The following is a 27,390-nucleotide window of genomic DNA, read 5'->3' on the forward strand; positions in this document are numbered from 1 at the left end:
TAAACTTCTATTAGCCAAATACAGGGATCAATTTGGACATCTCTTGACCCATTCGTGAGCAGAAATGATGCAGTTATCCTCACCCGAGCTCTATTCACAATTTACAGAATAATCTACATATACATTGTCTTTTTTCTCTCCCTCCCTCTCTCTCACTGACATGTAGATGTTTTGATGACACAATGGACATACAGAAAGACAAATTGAGGGAAAGATATGTTTCTAGTTCCAAATCTGGGCCACATTCAGATAGAACAATTCTCAGAAGTACTTCAGTGATACTAAATGCCATCGAGAGAAGAAAATCTCCAAGAAAGTGCAAGAATGTGCAATTCAGGATTTTCTAGTTTTAATGAGGGGAATTCAAACATATCAACAACATCCTAAAATACACTAGCAGGGTGGATTGTACATTGGAATATTCATTGTGTCGATTTTGTACAAAATACATTCCTGACAAACATTCACCCTTACCACATGTAAACTTCGAGAATATGTTGCAACATATGAAGAAGGAAGACATATTTTGACCAAGGCTCGCCTAGTACCTCCTTGTTTTGACTAAGACTGATGCAGCTCATAGCTTAAAGAAGAATCCTTTTAATCTAAACTCGCCTATTCTATTACACTGTAATGGCATTTGCCTTTCATCATCTATATACCCTTCACTATGGTTCAATACACCTTGTATCCCTCCCTTCATTATCTTTCCTTCTTTTTTTTTTGACAGAGAGAGAGAGAAAGGGGGGGGGGGGGGGTATATCTTTTGACCTTGGCAGAACATAAAGGAAAGCATGAAGACTTCCCTGCTTCCAGACCGCAATGTACTTAACAATACAAGAAGTGCAATAAACCCAAGACAAGGCAGACACTGGCCTCTACATGATTTTTAGAAATCAAAATCTATTTGTCAATGAAGTTGAACTCAACAGGGATTGCATCAGTGAACTGATTAGTGAAACCTCATGGGACAACTGAACTAACTAAAGCAAAATACTTTTGAAAAGACAAAACAATGCATGAAAGAATGGTGATTTTGAAATATGCCAAGCGGATTCAAGTCATGAAAACTTTTTGCAATGAAGTGATCATGAACATGGATGGAATGCCCGCAGTATTCTAATTGCATTAAAGAAAGGATTTGGCTTTGCAGCATTCTATGCTTATGAGCTATGACTATGAATAAAAATTGTTAGGATGTATCCCCCATGTACCATGAATCAAGAGGATCATAAAAAGAGTTCTATTGAATCAGCACAATCATCAAACTCTTCAATGAAAATAGTACATGACAGCAAAGGCTTGGAAGAATAATATCTCCTTGATTGATCTTTCAGGGCAAAGAAAAACCTAATTGTATGCAGGCAAATACAAATCTTATTTGCTTACATTCTTTTTTTTTTAACAGCAGTGGCAGTTATTGCTCACTGTTTTTCACTGGAAGTGATGGATGACTTCAAAAGACAACCCATGTTTATACTTCATGGATTCTATCAAAAGACATACACATTGTGTTGCGAGGCTATGAATGGACATTGGGATTATGACCTACTGAAATATTCAAAGGGACGAGTAGGAGGATGGGATGAAGAAAAGAAATGATTTTTTTTTCCCTGCCACATGTTGGGTAACAATATGATTGCTGACAACAAGAGTTGATCTTAGGAGAAGGGGGGGGGGGGTGAAATAGGTGAATTTTTTTCGTTGCAGCATGATGACCAAATTGATGATCTGCTCATCGAATAGGGCAAGTGACGATAAAGATTTTTCCATGTTGTCTGAAGTGATTAATGAGTGTATGAGAGCATTTGCCTATTTCTTTTTCATCTATACAGCATTATCTACCTATAATTGCATACGACTCTTACCCAAGCACATTATCATTGTACATGTTGAAGTCTGTTGCTTGCAAATCATTGTGGGGTGAAGCAAAATGTGAACATCAAAGGAAACAAACACAAAAATGCACGAAAAAAGCAAAATGAGTGCAAAGTTCAAAGGTCACCAGCTGTTTCCCCAAAGCCTGCACCTTCCTGTGTATGGTGTAACTGATTCACAAATTATCTGCTGTGCTAGCTTACATACTTGTTGTTTTTCTGCCTAACACGGTAGACAGTACACAAACTCTATAAATGCAATATGTATGGAATCTCTCTGGCAAAAGTTTGGGAGAGTGTCGAACATGTTGCTTCCTGACAATCCATTTTTTGGGCTACCATGCCATTTTCTTAATTCAGACATGAACAGAGTGAGATAAAGTTTCGTCAATCAATTCATGTCACACAAGTTTTATAGCTGATTCTGTGTGAGTCCTTCAAATATTAATATATGAGAATTCTCAGTATACAAATCAAAAAAGTAAAAGAAAATAAGACAAGAACAAAACAAAACACGGCAAACTGTCATAATTTTTTTGAAGGGCACTAACTCTTAGTGCAATTGTGCATGTGGGAATTGCGGGTACTCCAACTTTAAATTCTACTTTGGTACTGTTTACATCATGTGCTTGGTGATGGTCTACAATCAGGGGACACTCATGCATGTAAAATACTTAACCACCCACCACCCTACCCTCACAGAAAACAAAAAAAGATGAACCAAAGAATAAATTTCCTCCAACTGCATCAAACGTAGATGACCCAACTACAAAAAGGCTTGGTGTCTCCCTCTCCAACTTCTATGATAATTGTTTATAATGGTAACTGACAAAAGTTTCTGGCATTGATGTAAAGGATGGTGCATTTCTTGCCTTTTTTGTAGTCTTCACAACAGACAAAAATCATCAGATAGACATACATAATCACCAGTTTGCTCCAGACGGTGGTAAAATGAAGAACAAAAAAAGCAGCATTCTGTTAGCAGAGAATATTAGTTACTGACTACAACATTCCTGGAAAGGGCCTTAATCTCTAGTAATCTCCCAACTTTCTTACGTTTGCTTTGTTCAAGATTTGTCTGATTAAATGTTGAATCTCAGTCTTTTTCCTTGACTACGAGATGTGGATGGAACAGTCATCATAAGTGGACATGCTGATTCTCAGCTGAAAATAAATGCCTATTGAAATATGGCTGATATTCTATTTTTAATGTAGTTTAAAAGTGTGTATAATAAAGTAACATGATGTTTTTCCCCACACAATTACCCTCTTAGTTTGATTCAATCTCTTTACTATAAAGCAAACACACAAACAAATCTAAAAATGTACACACAATCATCAATACCTCTAGATGCCCTCCCATCAACATAGTATTTTAGTTCCTAATTTTGTGGACTGAACACTGAAGTTTACACGGATAATGTTAGAAGAGCAGGCTGCATGAATTTTTCCCCGGATGTAACCCATCAAGTCTCAAAGGCAGAAATCAGCATGATGTGATCATCATCAAATTGGCACCTCTGGATTTCACTGCATACCTCAAATTGAGAAAGACTACTTAGAACAGGTTCAATTCCATTACGTCTGCACACATTCAAAGAGAAATGAACAGCTACAATTGTATTTGCCATTTTGAGTAAAAATAAATGGGGGGTGGGGACTCAGCTTTCTCAAACATTGCCGATTTAAGAATCAGATTTTCAGTTGGCAATTAAGAGGATTTTAAAAATGTCGCGACTGAAACAAACTGTCATTATAAGAACAACAAAAGGCTTGATAAAAGACTTTTTCTTACTCTTCCCTATGAAACATTAACAATAACTAGTAAATATAATTATAAAAAAAAAGATACAGCACAAAACCAAATAAATTATATTTTTGAGATTTGATGGGTTAGATCACATAAATCATTACTTTTTGATAATCATTCAATCACTTGGTTTACATAAAATTCACTAAAACACAAAACAAATATCTGATGTCATACTGTTGCCATGAATTGATTGTTGAGTGCAAGTGCTTCAAATCTGTTAGTTAAATCAACACTCTTTGATGATCAGCTGCCAAACTGGCGCACACTCAAAAAAAAAAAAAAAAAGGGATTATTTTTGATGGCTGAAATCCATCAAGCAATGCTCTGTAACTTACCAAAATCACATTTTTATAGTTATCCCACTGTAAGTACGGAATGCATGCATTTAAAACAAGTTGAAATGGTAAGGATGCAATGGCGGGAAGAAGGCAAAGTAAAAAAAAAAAAAAGGAATGCAACATAACAAAATATGACAAAAAACTATAAAAACCACAAACATTATGATGAAAAGCTATCTAACATCTACTTTAAGATTCTAAGCATTCACAGAATGGTTAACAATTCTAAAGAGCGAGTGAATGGAATGTTAAAATCAATGGGGAAACTCAAGGAAACCCTCTACATTCTAAAATGTTTCTGGAATGACATTTGAGAAATATGCATTGGATGGTTTGGTTCGGTGTGAAAATAAAAGTCACTGAAATCAACTTGTTATGTCGAAATGGGTAACGGAAGAGCAAAGCAAACACGGAAGGGAAAAGTAAATCTAGTCGGTGTCCGATGAGATGGCAGCTACTTACCGCTTGTATTTCAAACTCAATGTGATAATCCTTCGAGAATACAGTCACATAGAAAACTTGAATCAATGGGCGCAATGTTTTTGTTTTGTTTTTCGGTACACAAGCTTCATGTTTCATACAGATCATGCAATGTTGCTGAATCCAACAAAGTTTATGTGAATTTCAAAAGATGGGAGTGTTTGTTCTCGTTAAGCTTTGTCTGTCATTGCAAACTAAAGATGTGACATGGACAAGCAAAACTGACTTATTGAAGGCTGAAAAAAAAAAATTGCCACACATGTAGAACTGACTTACATAGTTTCGCTATCTGTCCATATTTGGCATGGTACACATACTCACTGATTATCTTCAATAATTCATCTTTAAATCTACGATTCAAGCATTAGTTTGATAGACACAGAAACCATCAAAAGCAAGCTAAATTTATCATTACAAGTTTTGAACATACAATATTAATTAAAATGATGATGCTTTTTCAATTTGAGAATCAATTAGGCTTGAACATTTCTCAATGGTCACACGTTGATTACAGTATAACTTACATGATAGATAATTCAATATTATGATTAGAGTAGGCTGTTAAACAGGTATCACAGGTATATTTTGATATTGGCATTGAGGGGGAAAAAAAAGAATGTAGCAAAATGATGAAAGAGATTGACTGCGAATTGAGAGTGCAGATATTATTTGCGACATTAGCATTGAGTATAAAACAATATATATATATATGGCACACACAATACACCACAAACATAGTATCTTAACTGCTGTTGAGCTGGGGTCGGATACTTGTGGGCATTCAAAATGTCAGGCAGATTGGTAGCTGTGGTCTGTTATGTATACACAATGAGACATAAGTGAAAGTGACTTACCATCTCAGAAATCTTGTGGAGTCCAAACTGGTAGGCTTCAAAGATCAACTGCAAGAAGAAAAGATTAAAGGGAGCAATCATCAAAAATACCTTCCTTCTGAGACAACTCCAGGTATCAAAGCTGCTAAAACATTATGACATATTAACAAGATGCTGAAAAATCTACTTTCAGTGTTCTAACATGGCTTTGAAGTATGAAGGATCTTATTTCCACTTTTGATTTAACATAACATTATAAGTCTGTATGTTGTTAGAGTGAGTTTTTGTCGAGTCACTGAGGGGATCATTCTGTTGTTGTAATTGTTTTGGTTTTCATGGCACAAACTTTAATGATTAAGCTGAGAATAATCCATGAAACGAAAGAATACCGTAAAGTTACAATACCTAGCAATGTTGAACAGCCATGCATGAAGGGATATCACTGAGCGATATATTAACGTCCTGCACAATGCATACTTGAAACACAGCAACTGAAGGCTGAAATACTAAATACTGCATGGATGACTAACACCTTGTTCACTAGATTCTGGTTTATCTAAATCCGTAAAACTTAATATGTTACAACTCATGGTTGGTGGAATCTTAGATGAACTGTAGGAAAATTTCAAAATCTCTCGCTTAGCATCTTAGACGAGTAATTTGAGTTTTATCTATCTTCCCCTCTTGTAAAACAAAATAAAAACAACATCAATGAGTTGCTTCATTACATATAAAATTCTTATAATTTGATAATTTGTCAGACACTGATCTTTGATGTACTCTTAACCCATCACAACCAACAGAAACCAATAGATTACCAACAGAAACCAGTAGATTACCAACAGAAACCAGTAGATTACCAACAGAAACCAGTAGATTACCAACAGAAACCAGTAGATTACCAACAGAAACCAGTAGATTACCAACAGAAACCAATAGATTACTGACAGAAACCAGTAGATTACCAACAGAAACCAGTAGATTACCAACAGAAACCAATAGATTACTGACAGAAACCAGTAGATTACCAACAGAAACCAGTAGATTACCGACAGAAACCAATAGATTACTGACAGAAACCAGATTACCAACAGAAACCAGTAGATTACCAACAGAAACCAGTAGATTACCAACAGAAACCAGTAGATTACCAACAGAAACCAGTAGATTACCAACAGAAACCAGTAGATTACCAACAGAAACCAGTAGATTACCAACAGAAACCAGTAGATTACCAACAGAAACCAGTAGATTACCAACAGAAACCAGTAGATTACCAACAGAAACCAGTAGATTACCAACAGAAACCAATAGATTACTGACAGAAACCAGTAGATTACCAACAGAAACCAGTAGATTACCAACAGAAACCAATAGATTACTGACAGAAACCAGTAGATTACCAACAGAAACCAGTAGATTACCAACAGAAACCAGTAGATTACCAACAGAAACCAGTAGATTACCAACAGAAACCAGTAGATTACCAACAGAAACCAGTAGATTACCAACAGAAACCAGTAGATTACCAACAGAAACCAATAGATTACTGACAGAAACCAGTAGATTACCAACAGAAACCAGTAGATTACCAACAGAAACCAATAGATTACTGACAGAAACCAGATTACCAACAGAAACCAACAGGCACCATTAGAAACCAACAGAAATGTTGTGTTTGTATTCCAATGGTTCTGAGGGATTTTCAACCTGGATCTGAACCAAATGATAATCAACCTTCATTGAAAAATCTCATCTAAGTATATCTAATTTTACTATTGTTTACAACTGCATAATACATACAAATTAAAGTTACCCCCCCCCCCCCCCCCCCCCGGAAAAAAAATGACAATAAGCCAAATGAAGAGCTGGAGCAATTGGCTCACCCTCTCGTCTGGATCCGATGGGGGCTGGGGGCTCTCCTGAGCCTCATCTGCGCTGGTGGAGGGGGCCGGCTTCTCCTTCTCCTTGCCCTTGCCTGCCCTGCTCTTGGTCCCCTTGGCACCCCCGGGTTTGTCGCCAGCCGGAGTCGGGATGGGGAAGAACCCCTCCGATGATGTCGGTCTGCGGGGTACTAGGGGGATCCTACCACAGATGGATGGAAGAGAAGGAGGTATTAGATGAATTGACAGTTACTTGTGGTTTCTGTGTATTGCATTCATTCATAACCTCCCCAATATGATCTACTCTACATGAACTGCGAAAGATATGTCAATGCAAATTCCAATCTTAATGCTATGTTCATTTGTATATTCATTTTTATTCAATATTGGTAAAATGAAGAAGTTACATGTACATCCTTCAAATCAGCAATAATATCCCATATCAAAGGGAAATCCACCCCAAACATGCAGCATCATCATGTGCATTCAGTTAATGCAGATATATCAGTCAATCACACCAGTGAAGTCTAAGGAAAAAGACACTTTAATCGAATGTTGTAAATTCTTAAAGTTCCCTGCCACATTCTACTCACATTTCTTCATTAACTGAGTTGACTTATACATTTGGAGTAATATCCCCTCAACACAGGCTAGGTGGTCTACCAAGTACCGGTACCACCACTACTACAGTGAAATTTCCAGAGGATTAAGATGAGAATAAATACTCCATTGAAGAACTTTACTTCATCTTCACAACAAGTATTACAGGGAACAGCTTTTGTTCATTGCATAATTATTGCATAGTTTTGTGTAGTGTGACTGTGACTACTGACTCACTTTGGCTTGACCTCATCTTCCGGTTCCTTCACCTCCTCCACCACCTCACCCTTGCCCTTCTTCCCCTTGGCAGAAGGCGTGGTCGGGGTAGGCGTGACCACCTGGGTGTGGCTCTCGCTGGGGGCGGCACTCTCGGCCGGTGGGATGCCCGAGCCGGGCCGCTCCATGGGCGGCAGGTCAATGAGTGGGATGCGGGCAAAGCCGGGGTCCAGTTCTTCCGGTATCCTCCCCTCCATGCCCATGTAGTAATCCTTGAGGAGGCGCAGGCTGTCCTGGTAGCGATCCACCTCACACTGATGGTCAAGTGGACGGTGTGAGAGAGAGCAAAAACAGATGAAATAGTGGTAGCTGACTTTATAAAAGAGTTCCTATTTCCAGACAGCAAATATACATTTATTGAAAAAAAAAATACATATATTTCAGTGTGAGAAGAAAGTACAAGGCAGGTGACGGTTTGTTTGTTTGTTTGTTTGTTTGTTTTTCAATATAAAAAGGACCCTTCAAAGGTGTAAAAGTTAACTGCTCCAATTTACCAATCATGAACTTTATAAAAGCAGCTGTTTTCTCCACAATAGGTACTCATGCCTTGTAATACTATTAATTGTTGAATATTACAATAGGTTGGTGTACGATAAAGACCTGTTTTGAAAATGCCATCATCCTTCACTTAATCAAACAACAAAGGTGAGTATTCTAAGAGGGAGACTGAGGTAATTATTAAGTTCCCTGTTTTGAAAAATAAGTGTCAGCTATTTCATAGTCATTACACAAATAGGTGACAAGGGCCCTCATAAAAAGTGATTCTAGTTGAAGCAAACTTAGCTAGCACCATCCCACACAATGTCCCCTCAATATATGATTGATCTTACACAACAGCATCTTAGCAAGGCAAACTCATGCAAAAATATTGCATCCAAGAGAGAAGTGTGAGATACCGCTGGAATGAAAGCTGAAAAGAGAACACACCTGCATGAGAGTGAGATAGTGATTGGTGAGGAGGCCTAGTCTATCCTCCAGCCACCCCTCATTGATCACAGACTGGCGCTCAGACTCTGCCTCCAGCTTCCTCTCATCAGACATCTCCCACAGCTGTTCCTTGAGGTCCTGGAGGAAAGCGAGAAAGAAAGATCATCAGAAGTGATGATCGATACGAACCAGAATCAATTTGATATGGTTCAGACACAAAAGACTTATTTTGTCATCTCACTGCTATTATAATTTTAATCACATATTCATCTTCACCATTAATGTTATCATCATCAGTATTGACACCTTTGCACCAGCTTTACCATACCACCATAATTACTGTTACTGTCTTCACCACTCATCATCATCATCAGCAGCAGCAGCATTATCACCACCATCTTGATGATAATGGCGATGATATGATGCTGATCATCACATCATCACCACCATCTTGACGACGATGGTGATGACATGATGATGATGATCATCATCATCACCATCACCACCACCACCATCATCATCATTATCATCATCATCATCATCATCATCATTATCATCCTCATCATATCATCATATGATATATAATATATAATACATGTATCATAATCATCACTATCATCATCACCATCATCCTTATCATCATCATCATCATCATCATTATCATCATCATCATATGATAAATAATATATAATACATGTATCATAATCATCACTATCATCATCACCATCATCCTTATCATCATCATCATCATCATCATTATCATCATCATCATATGATAAATAATATATAATACATGTATCATAATCATCACTATCATCATCACCATCATCCTTATCATCATCAGCAGCAGCAGCAACATCACCACCACCAATTATGTCAGCATCTTAACCTCATAATTTTCATATCGACGGACTAACCAGATTCAGCATCATCACTCATTAGCATCATCATCATCATCCTCAGTCTTATATATCATATCTCTCATAAGTTTGAAGAGCCTTTTGTGCCATTGTGGTCATGATGCATAAACAGATGAAATATTCCTTTTGTGGCATCACCACTTCACGTTTCACACGACTACTGATTGTATCTACTCTAAATAGTTGGCAAACCTGGCACCAATGTGCCAGACAAATAATGAAGAAAAGAAGAAGGCCCTCTTCTAACACACCTGGACCCTCTGGTGCAGCTCGGCTTTAGTCTCATCATCATCCCTCATGTCCTCTGCGATCTCATTGTACTCCTGCTGCCACATGCAGACAAACTCCTGCTTGCCGTCCGGCCGCCGCAGGTAGGACTCAAAGTTGCGCCGGATGCGGTAGAAGTAGTGGTAGATGTCCTCCCGCTCGTGCCGGATGTTGCGGAAGACGTGTTTGCTGGAGCCCAGGTAGGTGGCTTCCGTGTTGTCCCAGTGGGGGGCTAGGGCATGAGCCAAATTCTGGAAAGGAGAAATGGAGGAGTTTGATATTAGCTAATGTGACGTGTACAGTTACGAAATTGTTTGTCCTGATGTATAAAGAAATACCAATTTAAGTATAAGAGGAGACAGAATTTTGGAAACCCGTAGCAATAATTTCATTATCAGCATATCTATTCGACCAGATCAGTACTTTCCACCATTTCAAAAAGCACAAAACTTTTTTAAAAAGATTTTGGCCATTAAAACTGCCCATGCAATTCTTCTTTTGAAATACAGTTAAACTCGCATAAGTCGATCTTCTCGGGACTGAGCAAAACACATCGACTTAGGCGAGTTTCGACTTGTGCGTAAGTCGAAATAAAATCGACTTACAGTTACACCACGCATACACGTGTATAATGTACATGTATGTTGTCTACTTTGGAGCTGAGAGCTGGAGCGGTGTGCCCGATATTTGCCCTTCAGCAAGACGCTTTATCCACTTTGAATATTACCGTTATTCATTTCCAAAATTAAGAGCAAACATCTGACATTTATTCTAGCATCTTATGGAGCCGATTGTTACCGCTGTTCATTTCCAAAACTGAAGGCAAACATCCGACTTTTTTTGTTGTTGTTGTTGTTGGCACGGCGTGCGTGTTTGGTGACTCCGATCGCATATTAACCATTCGCGAAATCGTGATACGATTCGCGAAAAGACTCCGCTAAGTATATAAGGCATAGATCGCTACACTCGGCAGAGGCGATACGTCGTCCTTTCACCAGGTCTGGGTAACGGAAACCAAAATCTCGCGTGAGTTCTTGCGTTACTATCGTTAATGTCAACGAAACATCGTTAATTTGCGCTTGGGATCGTTACTCATCGTTACTACAAACGTTAATTTTCCCGATCGTTAGTTTGCGTTAATAACGATTCAGGTGAAACCGCTTGCGTAAATGAAACGTTAATGTTTTTAACGCAAAGTTTCTTTTGGTATATACTGTATGTAAACAAAAACTGTCGTCTCATGATTTTGACAGTGATTTATTACACAATAAAATCTTATTCGACTTAGGCACAGAGAATTCAATGGTTTTTCCGTGAAAGTGTTCTTGGAATTTCATCGACTTAGGCGAGTATTCGACTTCAAAAATTCGACTTGTGAGTGAATTAATACACATAAGTCAATGGGGAAAAATCGGGACTTTTTAAAATCTTCGACTTGCGCGATTATTCGACATATGCGACGTCGACTTAGGCGAGTTTAACTGTATATTGCATTTGAGCCCCCCATATGAAATAGGCACAAATAACAATGATAGTATCACGTTTCAAGTGGTGGGTTAAATCTCTTAATCACATGGTACATATGGAATGATATCTAAGTGATGTTTAATGGTGACATATGAACAGCGCTTTAAATCTTTATTCTGCTTGTCATTCTCACTGACCATGCGAAAAAATAGAGAGGGAAGATCAGCTTTACTTATAAAAAGAGGAATATACATAGAAACAATTGTCAGGTAGGATTGCTAAAAAAATTATGTATTTGTAACAGAATTATGGAAAACAATACGTTTGATGAAGTATCATCCTTTTTATGACAGGAGATTTGAACCCTATACCTCATCAATGGGCTCGTCCACATACACCCAGTCCTCTGAGCCAGGCTGGGGAGGGGGTGGGCCAGGGGGCTCCTTGGGGGGCTCTGGCTCTGGTTCCGGCTCCGGCGTTGGGGTGCGGCGCTTCTTGGGAGACTTGCTGCGGGATCCCTTCCGCTTAGGCGAGCCTCCTGAGATGCAGGGAGCGAAATGTAATGTGTTACCATGGCAACATCATTATCACTATCACTGCTCCTGGTTAGATATGCATTGTTACATGTACAATATAAGGATTAATGTGTTGTCATACAGGATTGTAGTAAGTTATGTGGGTGCATAAACTCAGTATATTTGAGTGCATACTGGGGACCTTTTCTCTTACTGTATTACCTCCCCCCTCCCTGCAAAAAAAAGAAAAAAAAGAAAAAAAAAGATATGATGAAGATGTCTGTGTGTCATTATATCAAAGGATAATCCTATGACAGTACAGCTGATTTAAGCAGAAAGTGATAATGTAAGGCTGTTTGAACACTTGGAATTTCAAGTATATTGAATATTTACAAAAGAAAATCCAACAACTACATGCAATGTACCCTTACGTTGTTAAGTAATCTAACTTGTGATATTCAATTCAATGCATATCATTTCAATTCAGTTCAAGTCAATTGCATTTTTCAACAGAACACAAATCAATGTATGCAAATTAACGGGCAATTATTACTCTTGTAGAACAAATAGGAATTCAGTTTCAATGATAAATCTTCCTTTCAAATACAGTAGATTGAGTGTGACCTTGATCACACTCTATTACACTCAGATTTTGTTCTGACAAAACTTTTATACAGTTATCTCAGCTGTTTTAAGCTGTGTACTGAGCATTTATCAAGCTGTAAATCCTGCACTATATAAAGCATCAAACTGCAGTATGTTTATTCCATAAGGTAAGAATAAATACCCATTGCATTTTGCATTCAAAGGCTACAGGCACGATAATTGTTTTGATTATATGATCTTGGTCTTGTTACTTTGAGTGAAATGAGTGCAGCATAGATTTCATCTCAACAATTGGCCAATTGTTATGAATAGTGACATCATTTAGGTAAGTTCCATTATTCATCACAATAGTTAGACACAGAAAATAAAGTAAGTAGGTTAAGTGTTATTAAACATTTGCAATGGAAATCTGGAACAAACAAAAAAAATCCATATGCAAACATATATTCTCACAAATGTCAACCACTTATTAAGTATTAATCTCACTCACATGTAATTCTTATTCTTCCTTTTCTTAAACTGTTGGTAACTCACTCATACTTGGCATATATATTTGTAGGTACAAATGTACAATCATTACCACAGTGACAGTCAATGTACAATGTATAAATATGGTGATATGAGTTAGATGTAACATGGGGTCTGGTGACAATGAGTTTTCAAACTGTTAAGCACATTTCAAATAATGGCTCTGATTAATTCTTACATGAACTCTGTACGATACGCCAGGGGATAGGACATAGTACAGTCATTCATGACATTAGGGATTCACAACATGAATTTGTCGGACAGCATATAGTTAGTTTTCATATCCATTCAAACCACGGCTACTCAAACCTTTTCCTTTTGCTTCTTTCTCTTTTCCTCCTTTCTTTCCTTTGTCTTGCATTGAAAGAGCAGACATAGAATATCTTTAAGATCATGAGAAACACGAGAGGCTGTACAGCTTATCTGCATCATTCTCTTCATAGGGAGCACCTCTGCTCATTTGTTCCAAGTTTGGTTTAAACATCCATAATTTTCACTGTCAGTTGTTGAGAACATTCCTCTAAAGATCCATGAGTTGTAGCACATCCATGTTCTACAAATGACCACTTCACATTCCTTTGAACTGAACATCACATCACTAACACCAATATGTTTCCTTGTAACATTTATGAGGTTCATGAAAATATTTTTCAAAGTATACTGTTCACTGGAAGAGTGATATATCTATAGTGAGGATTGCCAGATATTCACAGTCACATATTAGAGTAAACATCAACTATACTATCACAAAAATGGATAGATTGGTTGTAGTATGCAAAATCATTGAGGAAACTTAATAGTTTTTTAGTCTCTTTCAATCTACAAATATATGATCTCCTGTCTCATCTTCTGACTTTCATTACTAGATTACCATTACAAGGTACTACTCTGTGGAGTACTGTTTGGCAAAGTAACTCATGAAATATCTTTTATCTGTTAATTTTGCCTTTGATATCAGATGTTCACTCAATATTATTACCAAATTCACTCTGCCATGGGTGAAACAGATACAAAATTATACAATGAGAAATAGTAAAATATTAAAGGTACTGTTTATTTTCCTTCACTGAGCACCAAGCTTTTGAACTGACATACAGTGTGTATGCATTATACAGAAGCCAGCACAAACCTGATATAAAAGAAGACTGAACAGATTGATAAATACTGAAGAATCAATGATTTCTTTGCAAAATGAGATAAGGAAAAGGTAATAATGATGAGTTATTGTAGCACAGAGCACCGCCATAATATAAGAACTGCAGTAGATATAAGAACAGATATGATACAAAAAGGGTATTTAAGAGGTGGATGAATATGAAAGAATATGGCTGAGGGGTGACCAACATGGTATGCTTACCTGGGGACTTCTTGGCGCTTCCGCTACGTGACCCCTTGCTGCTTGACCTTTTACCCTTTTCACCTTTGGGTGACCTGCCCCTTGAAGATCCCCTGCCTTTGGCTGAACCTGGTGAAATATTTTCCAATCAAAGTGACAGAGAACATTACAAGTCATGCTTTCATGATCACTGCACGCCAAGTTCATTCCTTATGACAAGCAAAGATGACAAATAAGTGGAAAGCAAAGTGAATGTTTTATTTTTGACATTTCACAGAAATTGTAAACGGAGTAGAGAATCTGTAATATGCTCTATTTTTTGCCTATGTTTATAACATTTATATTGCATGAGTATCGATGCTTCTAAATGCCTCTGCAGATGAGTAGACCCAGGTTGTCTGAATCAATGTGACCCTACTGAATACCACACCTTAGAGATCTGTGGATAACAGAAATATGACATCCAGATTTTCACCATTTCTACAATAAATACACTGTTTTCACTCCATTGATTGATTCAACCCTGCATAAGGTTTATTGTATTCACTGTTGACAAGTACATTTTCACTCAAATGGCTCATAATAACCAACACATGGTGATATGCATAGAACTGTCGGAATGAAATAGAAAAAAAGACTTTTCAAAACCTGGGGTGGTATTCTGAGACCGTTTTATCTCTGTTGTAAGTCTGTTGTAACAAATCGGTATTCTGAACACCGTTTTATCTCTGTTGTAACTTCTGTTGTAACTTCTGTTGTAACTTGTGTTTTATCTTGCGCACTCTTTGCCTGCGCATACCATTGACTTAGGGTATGCGCACGCGCGTAACAGTGGGCGCAAACCTGAACACCCATTAGATTACACGGTATTCTGAAAACTGTTTTATCTTCTGTTGTAAGTCACGCCCCGTGCAAATTTATGCTTCTGAGATAAAACAGGGTGGAAGGTGTTTTAACTCCGTTGTAACTTCCGTTTTAACTTATGTTAGATAGTGAGATAATTCATCAAGTCAATATTGTGGTATGCGAGTTCAAAATAAAAAAGATATACAAAAAATAAAAACAATGTATGTACAGAAAGGCAAATGATATAGCAGTTTGACAAAATGTAAGCTCATTCCACAATACAAAATTTGGTAACAGTAACATTGCAAGTACATACGCGCAGCAGAATTATGCACATAGATAAAAACACAAACACATGAACAGAAAGGTTACCGGCACCGTCGGCAGTAACTTGTTTTAAGCACTATTCATTTTAAAAATATCTTACAAAATATTAAATATTTTTTTATATGATTTCACTATTCAATTCAATTCATTTATTTTCATTCTTCTTCTTTTTTCTTTTTCAACAAAAACATAACACAAGATCGATCAAGTTTTACATCATAAACAAAGAACATTTGTCTTAATTAATAAATGGTATCAATAAACATAGGAGCGCACACTGGCAAAAAAAAATAATAATACAAAGTCATGCTTCAGCTTCACCAATAAGAATTCATTATCAGTATCTTTGGGTGTTTCAAAAATATTTATTGCTGGGGATGGCGCGAATCCTGAGAAAAGTATTAGAAGTCTAAGGTTCCATGATGGAACTTGACGTGATAATGATTTCCAAGAGATATCTTGTGAAGATAGTGACAACAACAACAACAATAATAATAATGATAATAATAACATGGCATTGCAAGGGCTTAACTTAATTTAGAAGCGTCTAGTTCCCCATAAACCATGAAATTTGGTTTTCTCTTATGAAGGCCAGATATCTTCTTATTTTTTAAACAAAATTTCAAATAAAAAGACTCAATCTGAGATAGCTTTGCGAATCCCCTACTGCACCAACTATACGTCAAAACCGGTAAGAAGGCATAATGATCAAGCTTCTGTTGTAACTTTATTTCATCTCTGGCTCTCTTCACCTGCGCATACCATTGTCCTATTTGTGCGCACGCCAGAGAATGAGCGCTTGTTAAAACGTGCAGAGTTAAGCAAGGCGCATTTGCCCAAGGGAGCAATCTTATTGGTTGAAATGTCTTAGATGCTACTTCTAACAATACTTCCTATTGGATATGATTATTGCGATGGGCGTGGCTATCATGACTTACAACACCGTTAAAACAGTTTTCAGAATACCGATTTACAACTGTTTTAGCGGTGTTGTAACTCACAGACTTACAACACAAGTTACGACACAAGTTACAACAGAGATAAAACGGTGTTCAGAATACCACCCCTGCACTCTAATCTCCATCCCACTCTCTTTTCTAGTGTGTGCTGATAATTTTCATGACTCAAGGAGACTGAGATCAAACATGTATGTTTCACTATATTACATATCTACCAATGACCAATAAGGACCAGAATATAGAGTTGATCATAAAAATGAGGTTTGGGCAGCAAGTTGATTTGAAAGAACATGATTGAACTTACCCGCCCTAGATCCCTTGGGTGAGGCAGGAGGAGCTGATTTACTCGTCTCCGATGGGGTAGGCTGAAAAATAAAACCAATCAATATGCCAGCATTGAAATAAAAAAAAAAAGAAATGAGGGAAACTTTAAAATGCTCATATCTCAGATAAGACACAAGTCTATCAGAGTCTGATATGTTATAGAATGTATAATAATCTGTGATGGAGTAAAGATAACTACCATTCCATATGCTTAAAGTATCACTTTCTTTTACCTTGACTGGAATCAGGTAGGAGTGAAATGGTAATGAGGTTCTCTTGAAACAAAGAGGTGTCAGCTGTTTCATATGTATCCCACTTTTTATTATAATTAATGGTGCCTTTCTTTTTTAAAAGCTTTGCTTAAAATCTGGATCATCCTCTCTTTCTCTCTCATTTTCTGTGTAAAACAAGGAAAAGTAGAAATTACGCCGTGCGTAATATATGTCCCCGCCGGAAGTAGCATTTTGTAACAAAATGTACAATACAGGTCAAAAAATCAAGGTCAAAGGTCAAAGAAGTCAAAGGTCAAAATTCTGTGTAGAAGTGTTGAAGCCCTCACCTAGTGCCATCACATAAAGCAAACGGAATCGAAATCGGGTTAGAAATGGCGAAGGAGTAGCATTTTGTAGCAAAATGTACAATACAGGTCAAAAAATCAAGGTCAAAGGTCAAAGAAGTCAAAGGTCAAAATTCTGTGTAGAAGTGTTGAAGCCCTCACCTAGTGCCATCACATAAAGCAAACGGAATCGAAATCGGGTTAGAAATGGCGAAGGAGTAGCATTTTGTAGCCAAATGTACAATACAGGTAAAAAATCAAGGTCAAAGGTCAAAGAAGTCAAAGGTCAAAATTCTGTGTAGAAGTTTTGAAGCCCTCACCTAGTGCCATCACATAAAGCAAACGGAATTGAAATCGGGTTAGAAATGGCGAAGGAGTAGCATTTTGTAGCCAAATGTACAATACAGGTAAAAAATCAAGGTCAAAGGTCAAAGAAGTCAAAGGTCAAAATTCTGTGTAGAAGTTTTGAAGCCCTCACCTAGTGCCATCACATAAAGCAAACGGAATCGAAATCGGGTTAGAAATGGCGAAGGAGTAGCATTTTGTAGCAAAATGTACAATATAGGTCAAAGGTCAAGGTCAAAGGTCACGACTGAAATTCTGTGTAGAAGTTTCAAAGCTCCCATGTAGTGCTATCATATAAAGCAAACAGAATCAAAATTGGCTCATAAATGACAGAGAAGTAGCAAATTGAAGATTTTGATCACACACGGACGCACACACGGACGCACACACGGACACACGGACGGACGGACGGACGGACGGACGGACACACACACGTACGGAGCCCGTTTCATAGTCCCCTGCTCGAACTCGTTCGGCGGGGACAACAAGCACTGAATGGCTACAGAGAGTAGTTAGCTTGAAGTTGAAATGGGGGTGGGGGACAAAACACATGAGACATGGATTTGCGTTATACTCTTTGCATCATGACTCCACAACATACTCTGTAAAAATTAGCTACCAAGTGATATGCTACAACACTGACACATTCCTGTTTAGACCCGTCATCGACATGTGTCGAAACAAAGAGTGTGTGAGGAGACCAAGCTGTACTAGATGCTATCTTCAAATTTTTATACACATCTCTTTTATGTTCTGAGAATGAGAGTGTGTATATCTCCCCTGTATCTGATGTCATACCTGTGCCGCCTCGGCTGGCTGTGGTGCTGTAGACTCCTGGCCCTCCGTGGGCATGGCTGAGCTAGAGTCAGCCGTAGTGGGCGGGACCTGCTCGGCTGCCTTAGATGCCTCCTCATCCTCCGCCTTAGAGGCATCCTCCTTGGCCTTCTCAATCTTGGGGGGGGGGGGGGGGGGGAGGGAGGGGGGAGGAAGTGGTGGAGGAAGGGGAGGAAGCATACAAAACACACAGCATGTAACTCATCAAGTCCAAGAAGACACATTTCTGTTGTTTGGTGTGCTTTATCTTTTTATCATTTCTTTTTACTGCAAGTATTCGCTAACAGTATTTCCTGAGGTAGAGTAAAGAAATTCTCATTCCATTGCACGCTTTGTTTTTCAAATATAATTGTTTGTTTGGGGTCAAAGGATTTTCATAAGTCTCTTAAGTGGAGAATGGAAGGCTATTTCTCATATTGGCGACACATGTTAGGAGACTGAAATTTCCATTTTTTTTTTCTCAAATTGGCAAATTCTTGTAGAATTCTTTCTGACTTTGTGCAGACTTAATGAATTTGACCACGTCCCTCCAATCCTTCTCCAAACTGAGATAGAGGTAATATTCGACAGTGCCAATTTAATGAATGTTTGATGATATATGTTACAAATTCCCTCAGGACCTTATGGGTTAAAGAACAGGTGGCATTGCATCATCTCTAATGAACCAGCTAAGACATCAAACCATAGTTACCATATTGCATACTGACATACTCCCAACATCAAATCTCTGTTACTTTGGAGCATGTCTGCCAACATCAAATCCCTTTAATTTTTCAGATCTTAGCAGGATCTTCAGATCATGCTAGGATTTGAAAAGTGTCTGTCAAATGCAACAAGGACAGGTATGATTACAGATGTGAGCAAAGGGATTTTTAAAGCTACCTTGCTAAGATCTGAAATAAATCTTGCATTGAGTTTATGATAGTCCTAAAAAGTTTCCTGCACAATTCCTCATCCCTTATGAGTAAATATCTTGTGTGTGTGTGCTACCCTTACTGTCTCTTTAAGTGCCTGATAATTAGAGTTCCCTCTTTTTGGAAGAAAAAAAAAACTTTCAATCCTGCTCTGCTCAACGGTACAAAGTTAATGTGTAGACTGCCAGCTGCACATCAACAATCATTGCAATATTGTGAACTCATTAGAACTGTCAACTCACCTTTTCTTTCGTCTCAATCATGAGTCTTTCGATCGCCTGGAAGGCGTTATCTCTCTCCATGGCAACATCCAGCTTCTGGAGGATGTGGAAACCAGTGAACCATTTCTCCATCTTCTTCCACGCATCCTGGAAACCAGTGATCCTGTGAGGGGGTGGAGAACATTGATGCAAAGAATGATAAACGCCACCCATTATCAATCCCATTAGTGTATGCTGATTGAGGTGTTGTAATTTGCTCACAGAGACTTTAAGAAGACAAAAATTATTATAAAACACCTCTGCCTTAATGAAAATATTTCCTGCACAGAACCAAGCCACTCACTTACACTCAAAAGATTCACTCACCAGAAATCTACTTGCTCATTTTATTTGTCATTATGACTAATTCCATTAACTGATTTTTATATGACCACTTTAAAGCATCTTACTTTTTACTTTGGAGAGGGACATAATGGAAAGCTAAGAGCTGCCAAGAACCATCACAGCAAAATTAATGCAGTGTTCCTTTAAGTATAACAGCAATAATAGCCCTACAGCTACTTGAAAAGCAAGCATCAATTTGAGCAAAGTACAGAGCAAATCGGGCACGGGAGGAGCATCTCTCCTCACCTGTGCTGCACTTGTTCCTGATCGAAGGCTGGATCCTTGACTTGCTGGACCTTCTCCTGCTTGCCGACTCCCGTGGCGCTGCCCTCTGGAGGCGGCTTGAACTCCTGGTGAAATTCCTCCTCAGCCTGGGCCGCATCTATGGGGATGCCAAAAGAGGAAGAGACAATCAAACAGTCCTCCTTAACAATACTTTCTGTACCCACTGTGCCATGGTGGAAAATTCATATGGCATATTTTGGATGATTTGTTCATATATTGGGGAACGCATGCAATATAACCTATACAATCATACTACAGTTCAAAGAAAGCTGTTTAATGTTACTGAAAGCCCCTGGAAACACTTCTGTCTCTTCAACTGAAAAGAATGTTAATCACAGAAAAATGACCTGTACATTACATTGGAACTCTTACTCCAAGACTAAGGCAATGTTCAAAGACAAGGCTAATTTCATGCTTGATGGATTTTGAAAGTAATTTCATTTTGTGAGTGTGTGTGTGTGTGTGTGTACACAGAAATGTCTGTCTGGTCATGTGCAAACTGTAGCATACAGTGTAGCTGTGGCAGGGTGAAAATATATGCCTCATGAAAATCTATTGTGACAGCTGTGATAAATATGTTCCCCTACAAAAGAAAAGGAGCACGTTGAACATATAAATATGTAAATTACTGTAAACCCCCAAATTTTCGCATGCATGAAACTTTTGCAAATTTTGCAAGGAGACAAGATTCAGGAAAGTTCTTGTCTACGCAATGCATTGAATGCCAGTGGCAATTAGCAACAATTTCATGCTGAGTAAAAAAGGCCATCAGCTCCAATTTGTGAAAGCTTCATGCCATGAATGCTTTTGGTTTTACAGTAAATAGAAATAACTCCCTCTCCCTCTCTGGAAAAGCTAAAGAAAACTTTATCCTCCCTGAAACAAACATAGCTTGCAACTGCACCAGGCAAGTAAGAAAAGAAAAGAAGCTCACATGATCGTCCTGCAGCCCTGCGCATGGCAAGTTCATCCTGGACTTCGAGGAGGACCACGACGTCAATCCCGCTGACTGGAGGAGGGGGGTCCTTGGGCGGGTTGGGGTCTGGGGCCAGGCGGCTCTGGCGCAGCTTGTTCTTGGACGGCTTGGCGTTGGCGTCATAGCCGCTGAGGGCTTTCTCCAGGAGCTTTGCCTGGGAGACGGTAGTTGGGAAGCCATCCATGATCCATCCCTGCTCCTCCTTAGCACGCCTAGTCAGGAGAGAATCATCAAATTCAATTAGATTCAAATTCAATTTTTTAATATTTCTCAAAATATATACAATACTTTGTGATGACACAAAATCTACTAAATGCATGTCAAATCATCAAATTTAATTAGATTCAAATTCAATTTTTTTATATATTTCTCAAAATATATACAATACTTTGTGATGACACAAAATCTACAACATGCACAAAACACATTTGACTAAAATGTACAGTAAGAAATGTACGTTGATGGTTATTATTTATATGATATTACTGATGCAAAAGAGCAGAGAGAGAAACATGAAGGAAACCAATGAAATGCAATAGCTTGTAGGAATTGAAGGTAGAAAGTGGAAGACAACATATCATGAAATAACCATGTCCTTATTTAGGGTAAGGGAAAGTGGAAAAGAACATTTTCATATGTTACCCTTCACCATTTAAAACAAATACTGGTCAGTAAAGCATTTCTGATGGTGTATTATTGCTGTCATTGTACGTCTACTGACAAGGAACAACTTTATCACATTTTTAAGTTCATTGTTCACCTCTGATTTCTCACCGCATCCTTGTGATAGCATACACAACTTTTCCACTGTTTAAATGGACATAATGCTTGAAACTTTTGAAATCTTTCAAAACGCTTTGCACTCAATATGCTTGCAATTGTGACAGTGAATGGACTGAAGAAATGAACAGCTACATTTTGCATTTTCACAAATGAGAGAATTCAATTGCACAAACTTGATGTTGTTCATGAAAGAACAATTGGCTACAAAAATAACGACATTAAAAAAGAAATATGACAACTTACTTGACAGCTTCCACCATGATGTCGACTAAAAGGTCATCCTTCAGGGGTTGACCTTTTCGCAGGAGTTTGATTGCCTTCTGACCCAGCTTGCCTCTGGCACTCAGCTGGAAAGAAAGTTCAAAGATCATTCTCTCTGTTAGCTCTATATTTAAGACTTCTGTCATCTTTGATATTCTAAAGCTTGGCTTAACCACTCTCTGCAAAGAATGAGGCCGTATTTTTGTCTTTTTTTTTCAACATAGTGAACAGGCCTTTACATTCCCTTCCCAGTTTTTGTTTCCAATTTATTTAAAGGACAAGTTCACCTTCATAAACATAAGGATTGAGAAAATGCAACAATATTAGTAGAACACATCAGTGAAAGTTTGAGGAAAATTGCATAATCGATGCAAAAGTTATGAATTTTTTAAATTTTTGTGTTGGAACCGCTGGATGAGGAGACTACTACAGCTTGTGAGTCATATGCGTACAACAGTATAAAGAAAATGTAAAAGAAATTTCAACATATTTTCACTTTTTTGGCATGATAAAAGTGCACTTGACTTGCCTCTTTCTAAAGGCAGGGGGAATAATATTACCCATAACATTTGTCGGTAACGAGTCAGGGGAATGTGTACTTTTTTCAAAAGATGGAATTTTGTGAAATTCTCTTTATATTTTCCTTATATTGTTGTACGCATGTGACATCTAAGTTATTCATACACTGCAGTAGTCTTCTCATCCAGCGGGTACTGCACAAAAACTTCAAAAATTCATAACTTTTGAACGGATTGTCTGATTTTCCTCAAACTTTCAATGATGTGTTCTACTAATATTGCTACATTCTCTCAATCCTTATGTTTATGAAGGTGAACTTGTCCTTTAAAAAGGGTAGAGATGTTTAACCAAGAAATCAACTGAAATTACAGTAGAGAAAATCAGGCCAGTTGGCTGAATGGAAATGTAAGAACATAGACAGTCTATCAAAATTCTACACAATCTGAAGCTTCGTAATCCATATCTCGAAGGTAATAATTTTAGCATTCCCCCAATTTCTCCAATTTCAGCATGAGGCCTACAATGTAAAATTACAAAAGCTGAAAGGACAAATAAATCTGAGAGGACAAATACCCCTTATGAGCATTTCGTTACGATATTCTGAAAGTAAATATCCAACTCCATTCTTATTTCAGAGTGTCTACAACATGTCATCCAAAATATACAAACAAAGTCAACATTTTGCATGATCATGAAAAAAAAAAAAAAAACCAACAAACATAATTTCCAGATATTCAGAGAGAACCATTCTCGTACTCTGATGAATAGAGTGTTTGGAAAGTAGGAATGCAAGTCCACCTGAAGTACAGAATAAGATCATTCTCATTGAACATTCCATTGAGACTAAAACAAATGGTTTCATCTTACCTCTGGTTTTTGCTTCTTTTTCTTCTTGGCCTGCTTGGGATCTCCCTCCACTGCCTCGCCTTCCTTGCTCTCTCCTCCTCCTGTCTCCTCTTTTAGAGGCTCTGGTTTCTCCTCATCACCTGAAATAAAACAAAATATCATTTTGGATCGATGGAGCAAGACGGATCAGTTTTCAAAAGCTTTTGAGATACTGTAGTCAGAAATTTTCGCATGCATAAAACTTTCACGAAATTTCTTGAGGTGCCGAGATTTACGAAAGTAAAATGCACGCAAAAGTTTTTTCTCCACAATGCATTGAATGCCTGTGGCAATTCGTTAAAATTTTCATGCTGCGAAAAAGATCGTCAGCGCAAATTTACAATAGGTTCATTCCTCAAATGTTTCTGTTTTACAGCATAAATATGTGCTGCTATGTGTTATAGAATTAATTCTCACCTAACCTGGTAGAGATCATGATTGTAGGGCCCATTTCTGTTTCTGAAAGGTCAAACACTTCACAAGAATTTGGTGTGAGAGCAATTTTGATCATAACACGCACCTGAAACTGGCTATTGCATTGCATGGGTGTGTATGTCACTGCTGCAGAATTTTACAGGGTTTGTGCTTTGCATCAGCACATATGGTTATGATCTATTGTACTGTTATGTCTGTTCCGCATGTGAGCAGTCAGTGAGAACAGAGCAATATCACTCTTAGAAAAACACAGTTATCTTTAAAGTTAAAGGGTTAAAGAAGTTGTGACAGACCTTTCTCTTTGCCTTCTTCCAGGGCGGCTCCATGGGACGGGTCTCTAGAGGGCTCCCTTGATGGATCAGGGTCAACACTACCACTCTTCACTGTCATAGGAGTTTTTGGTGTGGCTGCAGTCTTGGCTGATGGGGGATAAAAGAGACAGTTCAAATTCATGATATTCTTCAGTCAAGATTTTTTTTTTTTAAAATAAAAGAGACAGTGTTGACAATATACCTTATTATTCATTATTGTTTTCCATGCACTATACATCTATTATCAAGAAAACATTTTGGATGATAAGGAAAAAAAAGACATCCAGTGGTACACTACATTTGTAAGGACACATTGAAAATTAATCTCCATAGAAATGATACTTAGTTTGAATCATGTACGTAACATTTTATTCTGTAGTGCACAGTAGAGTATATAATTACAGTAGCTGGGCAATATAACTGTTTAGTTTTATCATTGTTATCATTACTATTGGATGCACAGTATAATGGTCACCACTCTTCTTCACTTCTCAAGGGTATGCTTACCATCTACAGCTGTGCTGGGAGCAGGAGTCACTGTGGTTGAGATATTGACACCAGTCTGAGTTTCTGTCTGGAGGTCAGCCTCCCCGCCCTCAGTCACAGTGGTCCCATCCTATACAGAACAAAGCACATAAAACCACATTCAATGAAAAGCTCACAGTACAATACCTACACCTGGTTACATGATCTGAATAGTCGTCCCGTAACAGGAAATCAACTGTATATGCCATATATGCTCGGAGCATAACATATAAATCGCAAAAAAATTAAGACTCCGCAAGACAATTTTGAATGTGGGTTCAATTTGTGATCATAAACCACTGTGATGGAATGAAAAATAAGTATTATACATTTCCAAGGAGCAGATTAAGGAACAGTTTTTACCTTGAAGATGATATGCACTGCATATGTGTTTTGAAGGCAATATATCGTTTGTGTTGTCCATATTGTAATTATCAGTTGACTAAATGCACTTTGCAAAAATAAGACAACTGCAAAATATGTGGCATACATACAAACATAGTATTGCCTTTCTACTGGTAATCAACATATCCAGACCTTATCTTACCTAACCTGACAAAATATGGATCAGTTACTGCAGAATTGTGGCTGACTGCTAGCACTAAATGTTATGGGCCCTATAACATCAACTGATCAGTTTGCATGAAAGACTTACTGAAATGGTAGGGAAGAAAATTTCCCAATATTATCATTTATCTGGCAAGAGACACTGCCTGTGTACTGACCACTGCAATTTCAGGCAGCTCTGCGATCTCTCCACCTTTGTAGGCATCCACAGCTTCTTGCACCAAGACGTCCATGTTCAGCACCTTGAGACCATGTGCTGTGAGAAAAACATACAGATTTAAATGTCATTGAATGATTTTCAGGACACCATTTGGTAAAGCACCCTACAGCAATCATTATCATACACCTTAACAAACAGCTGATTGTGAGCATTGACAAGACAATGGAGCCAAAAATATCGCAATTTGCAATAATTGTCCTGATAATGGAAGCAGCTATGCAACTTCAACTCAACTGTGACCTTCAATTTATTACCATGGTAAATGAAGTACGTTTAATTCTAAATGATTAGAAATTTCTGTATGACACAAATCCCCAGGTCCTGAATATATAGCATCAGTCTTTTCATACTTCCAAGGCCCTTCAGCAATGTCAAGGGTTTGAGTGCATATTGATAGATGGAATTCCATTTTTTTTTTCCCTTATGAAATATGATAAGAAGAAGAAATGGCTGATATGAATGATAAATATTATCTTAATCATGCTAATCACTTGGAAAATGGTTGGACTACAGCACAGTGAAATTATTACTTTGGTCTACTATGTGATATCACCTCATTCTCATATTTGTGTGTGATTTTGTTTGTGTTTTTTCCCCACTGCATAACAGTGGTGTAACATTGCAAATGGAAAGGACATGTTACTTGGCAGACATGACTTAAGAGTCACCTATCAGGAACTGCCATTCGCATCAACGTGTTGGAGGAATTCACAAGGTAAGGCAGCTCAAGATGGATTTTAGCTGAAATGATGCAGGGCTCTTGGACGACAGCATTTATACTTGCTCACCTTGTGCCATGGCCTCTGCTAAGGTGGTCTTGCCACAGAATGCCTTGCCAAGGAAGCAGGCCTTGACTGGGAATGGAGGCATCTCAGGTGGGGCAGGAGGGGGCTGCAGGAATATCAAACAAAAAATGCACTCGCGTCATGATGTTGCTATTTCGATATACCAGTAGGTATACGCAGTTACTATGGCATACACGTCCCTTTAAGCCAAATCGCTACAGATTTGTCGCAATCAGTGTCTACACCATGTGTACGACTCATTGTTAATGATGACTACATTAACTACTAGTATTCAGCCAACATTACATGAGCTCCAAGTTTACCTGTTACTACTATTTCTACCACTACAACTTCTGTAACGATTACTTCACCAGCAAACCGTACTAACTACCATTCTTACAACCTCTGCTATTACGACTGCTACTTTTACTACAAACATAATACCACTACTACATCAACTGT

The 27,390-nt window shown here is 38.0% G+C and overlaps 1 protein-coding gene across 1 annotated transcript in view; it reads right to left on the reverse strand.

Moving 5' to 3' along the window:
* LOC139744796 (sperm flagellar protein 2-like) overlaps window positions 1-27,390 on the reverse strand; it is a 48,229-nt gene that overhangs the window by 12,183 nt on the left and 8,656 nt on the right. The window contains 20 exon segments of the mRNA XM_071655210.1: window positions 4,026-4,052; window positions 5,363-5,410; window positions 7,228-7,426; window positions 8,062-8,354; window positions 9,028-9,165; window positions 10,199-10,465; window positions 12,053-12,219; window positions 13,640-13,684; window positions 14,688-14,795; window positions 17,103-17,163; window positions 18,822-18,974; window positions 20,014-20,155; window positions 20,623-20,758; window positions 21,596-21,849; window positions 22,664-22,767; window positions 24,068-24,186; window positions 24,814-24,939; window positions 25,339-25,447; window positions 26,088-26,179; window positions 26,932-27,034. Coding sequence (XP_071511311.1) covers window positions 4,026-4,052; window positions 5,363-5,410; window positions 7,228-7,426; window positions 8,062-8,354; window positions 9,028-9,165; window positions 10,199-10,465; window positions 12,053-12,219; window positions 13,640-13,684; window positions 14,688-14,795; window positions 17,103-17,163; window positions 18,822-18,974; window positions 20,014-20,155; window positions 20,623-20,758; window positions 21,596-21,849; window positions 22,664-22,767; window positions 24,068-24,186; window positions 24,814-24,939; window positions 25,339-25,447; window positions 26,088-26,179; window positions 26,932-27,034 — 2,691 coding nt within the window.

This window comes from Diadema antillarum, unplaced genomic scaffold (genome assembly GCF_040938485.1).
Source record: "Diadema antillarum isolate AM-2024a unplaced genomic scaffold, OU_Dant_1.0 seq00001212_RagTag, whole genome shotgun sequence".
Lineage (NCBI taxonomy): Eukaryota > Metazoa > Echinodermata > Echinoidea > Diadematoida > Diadematidae > Diadema > Diadema antillarum.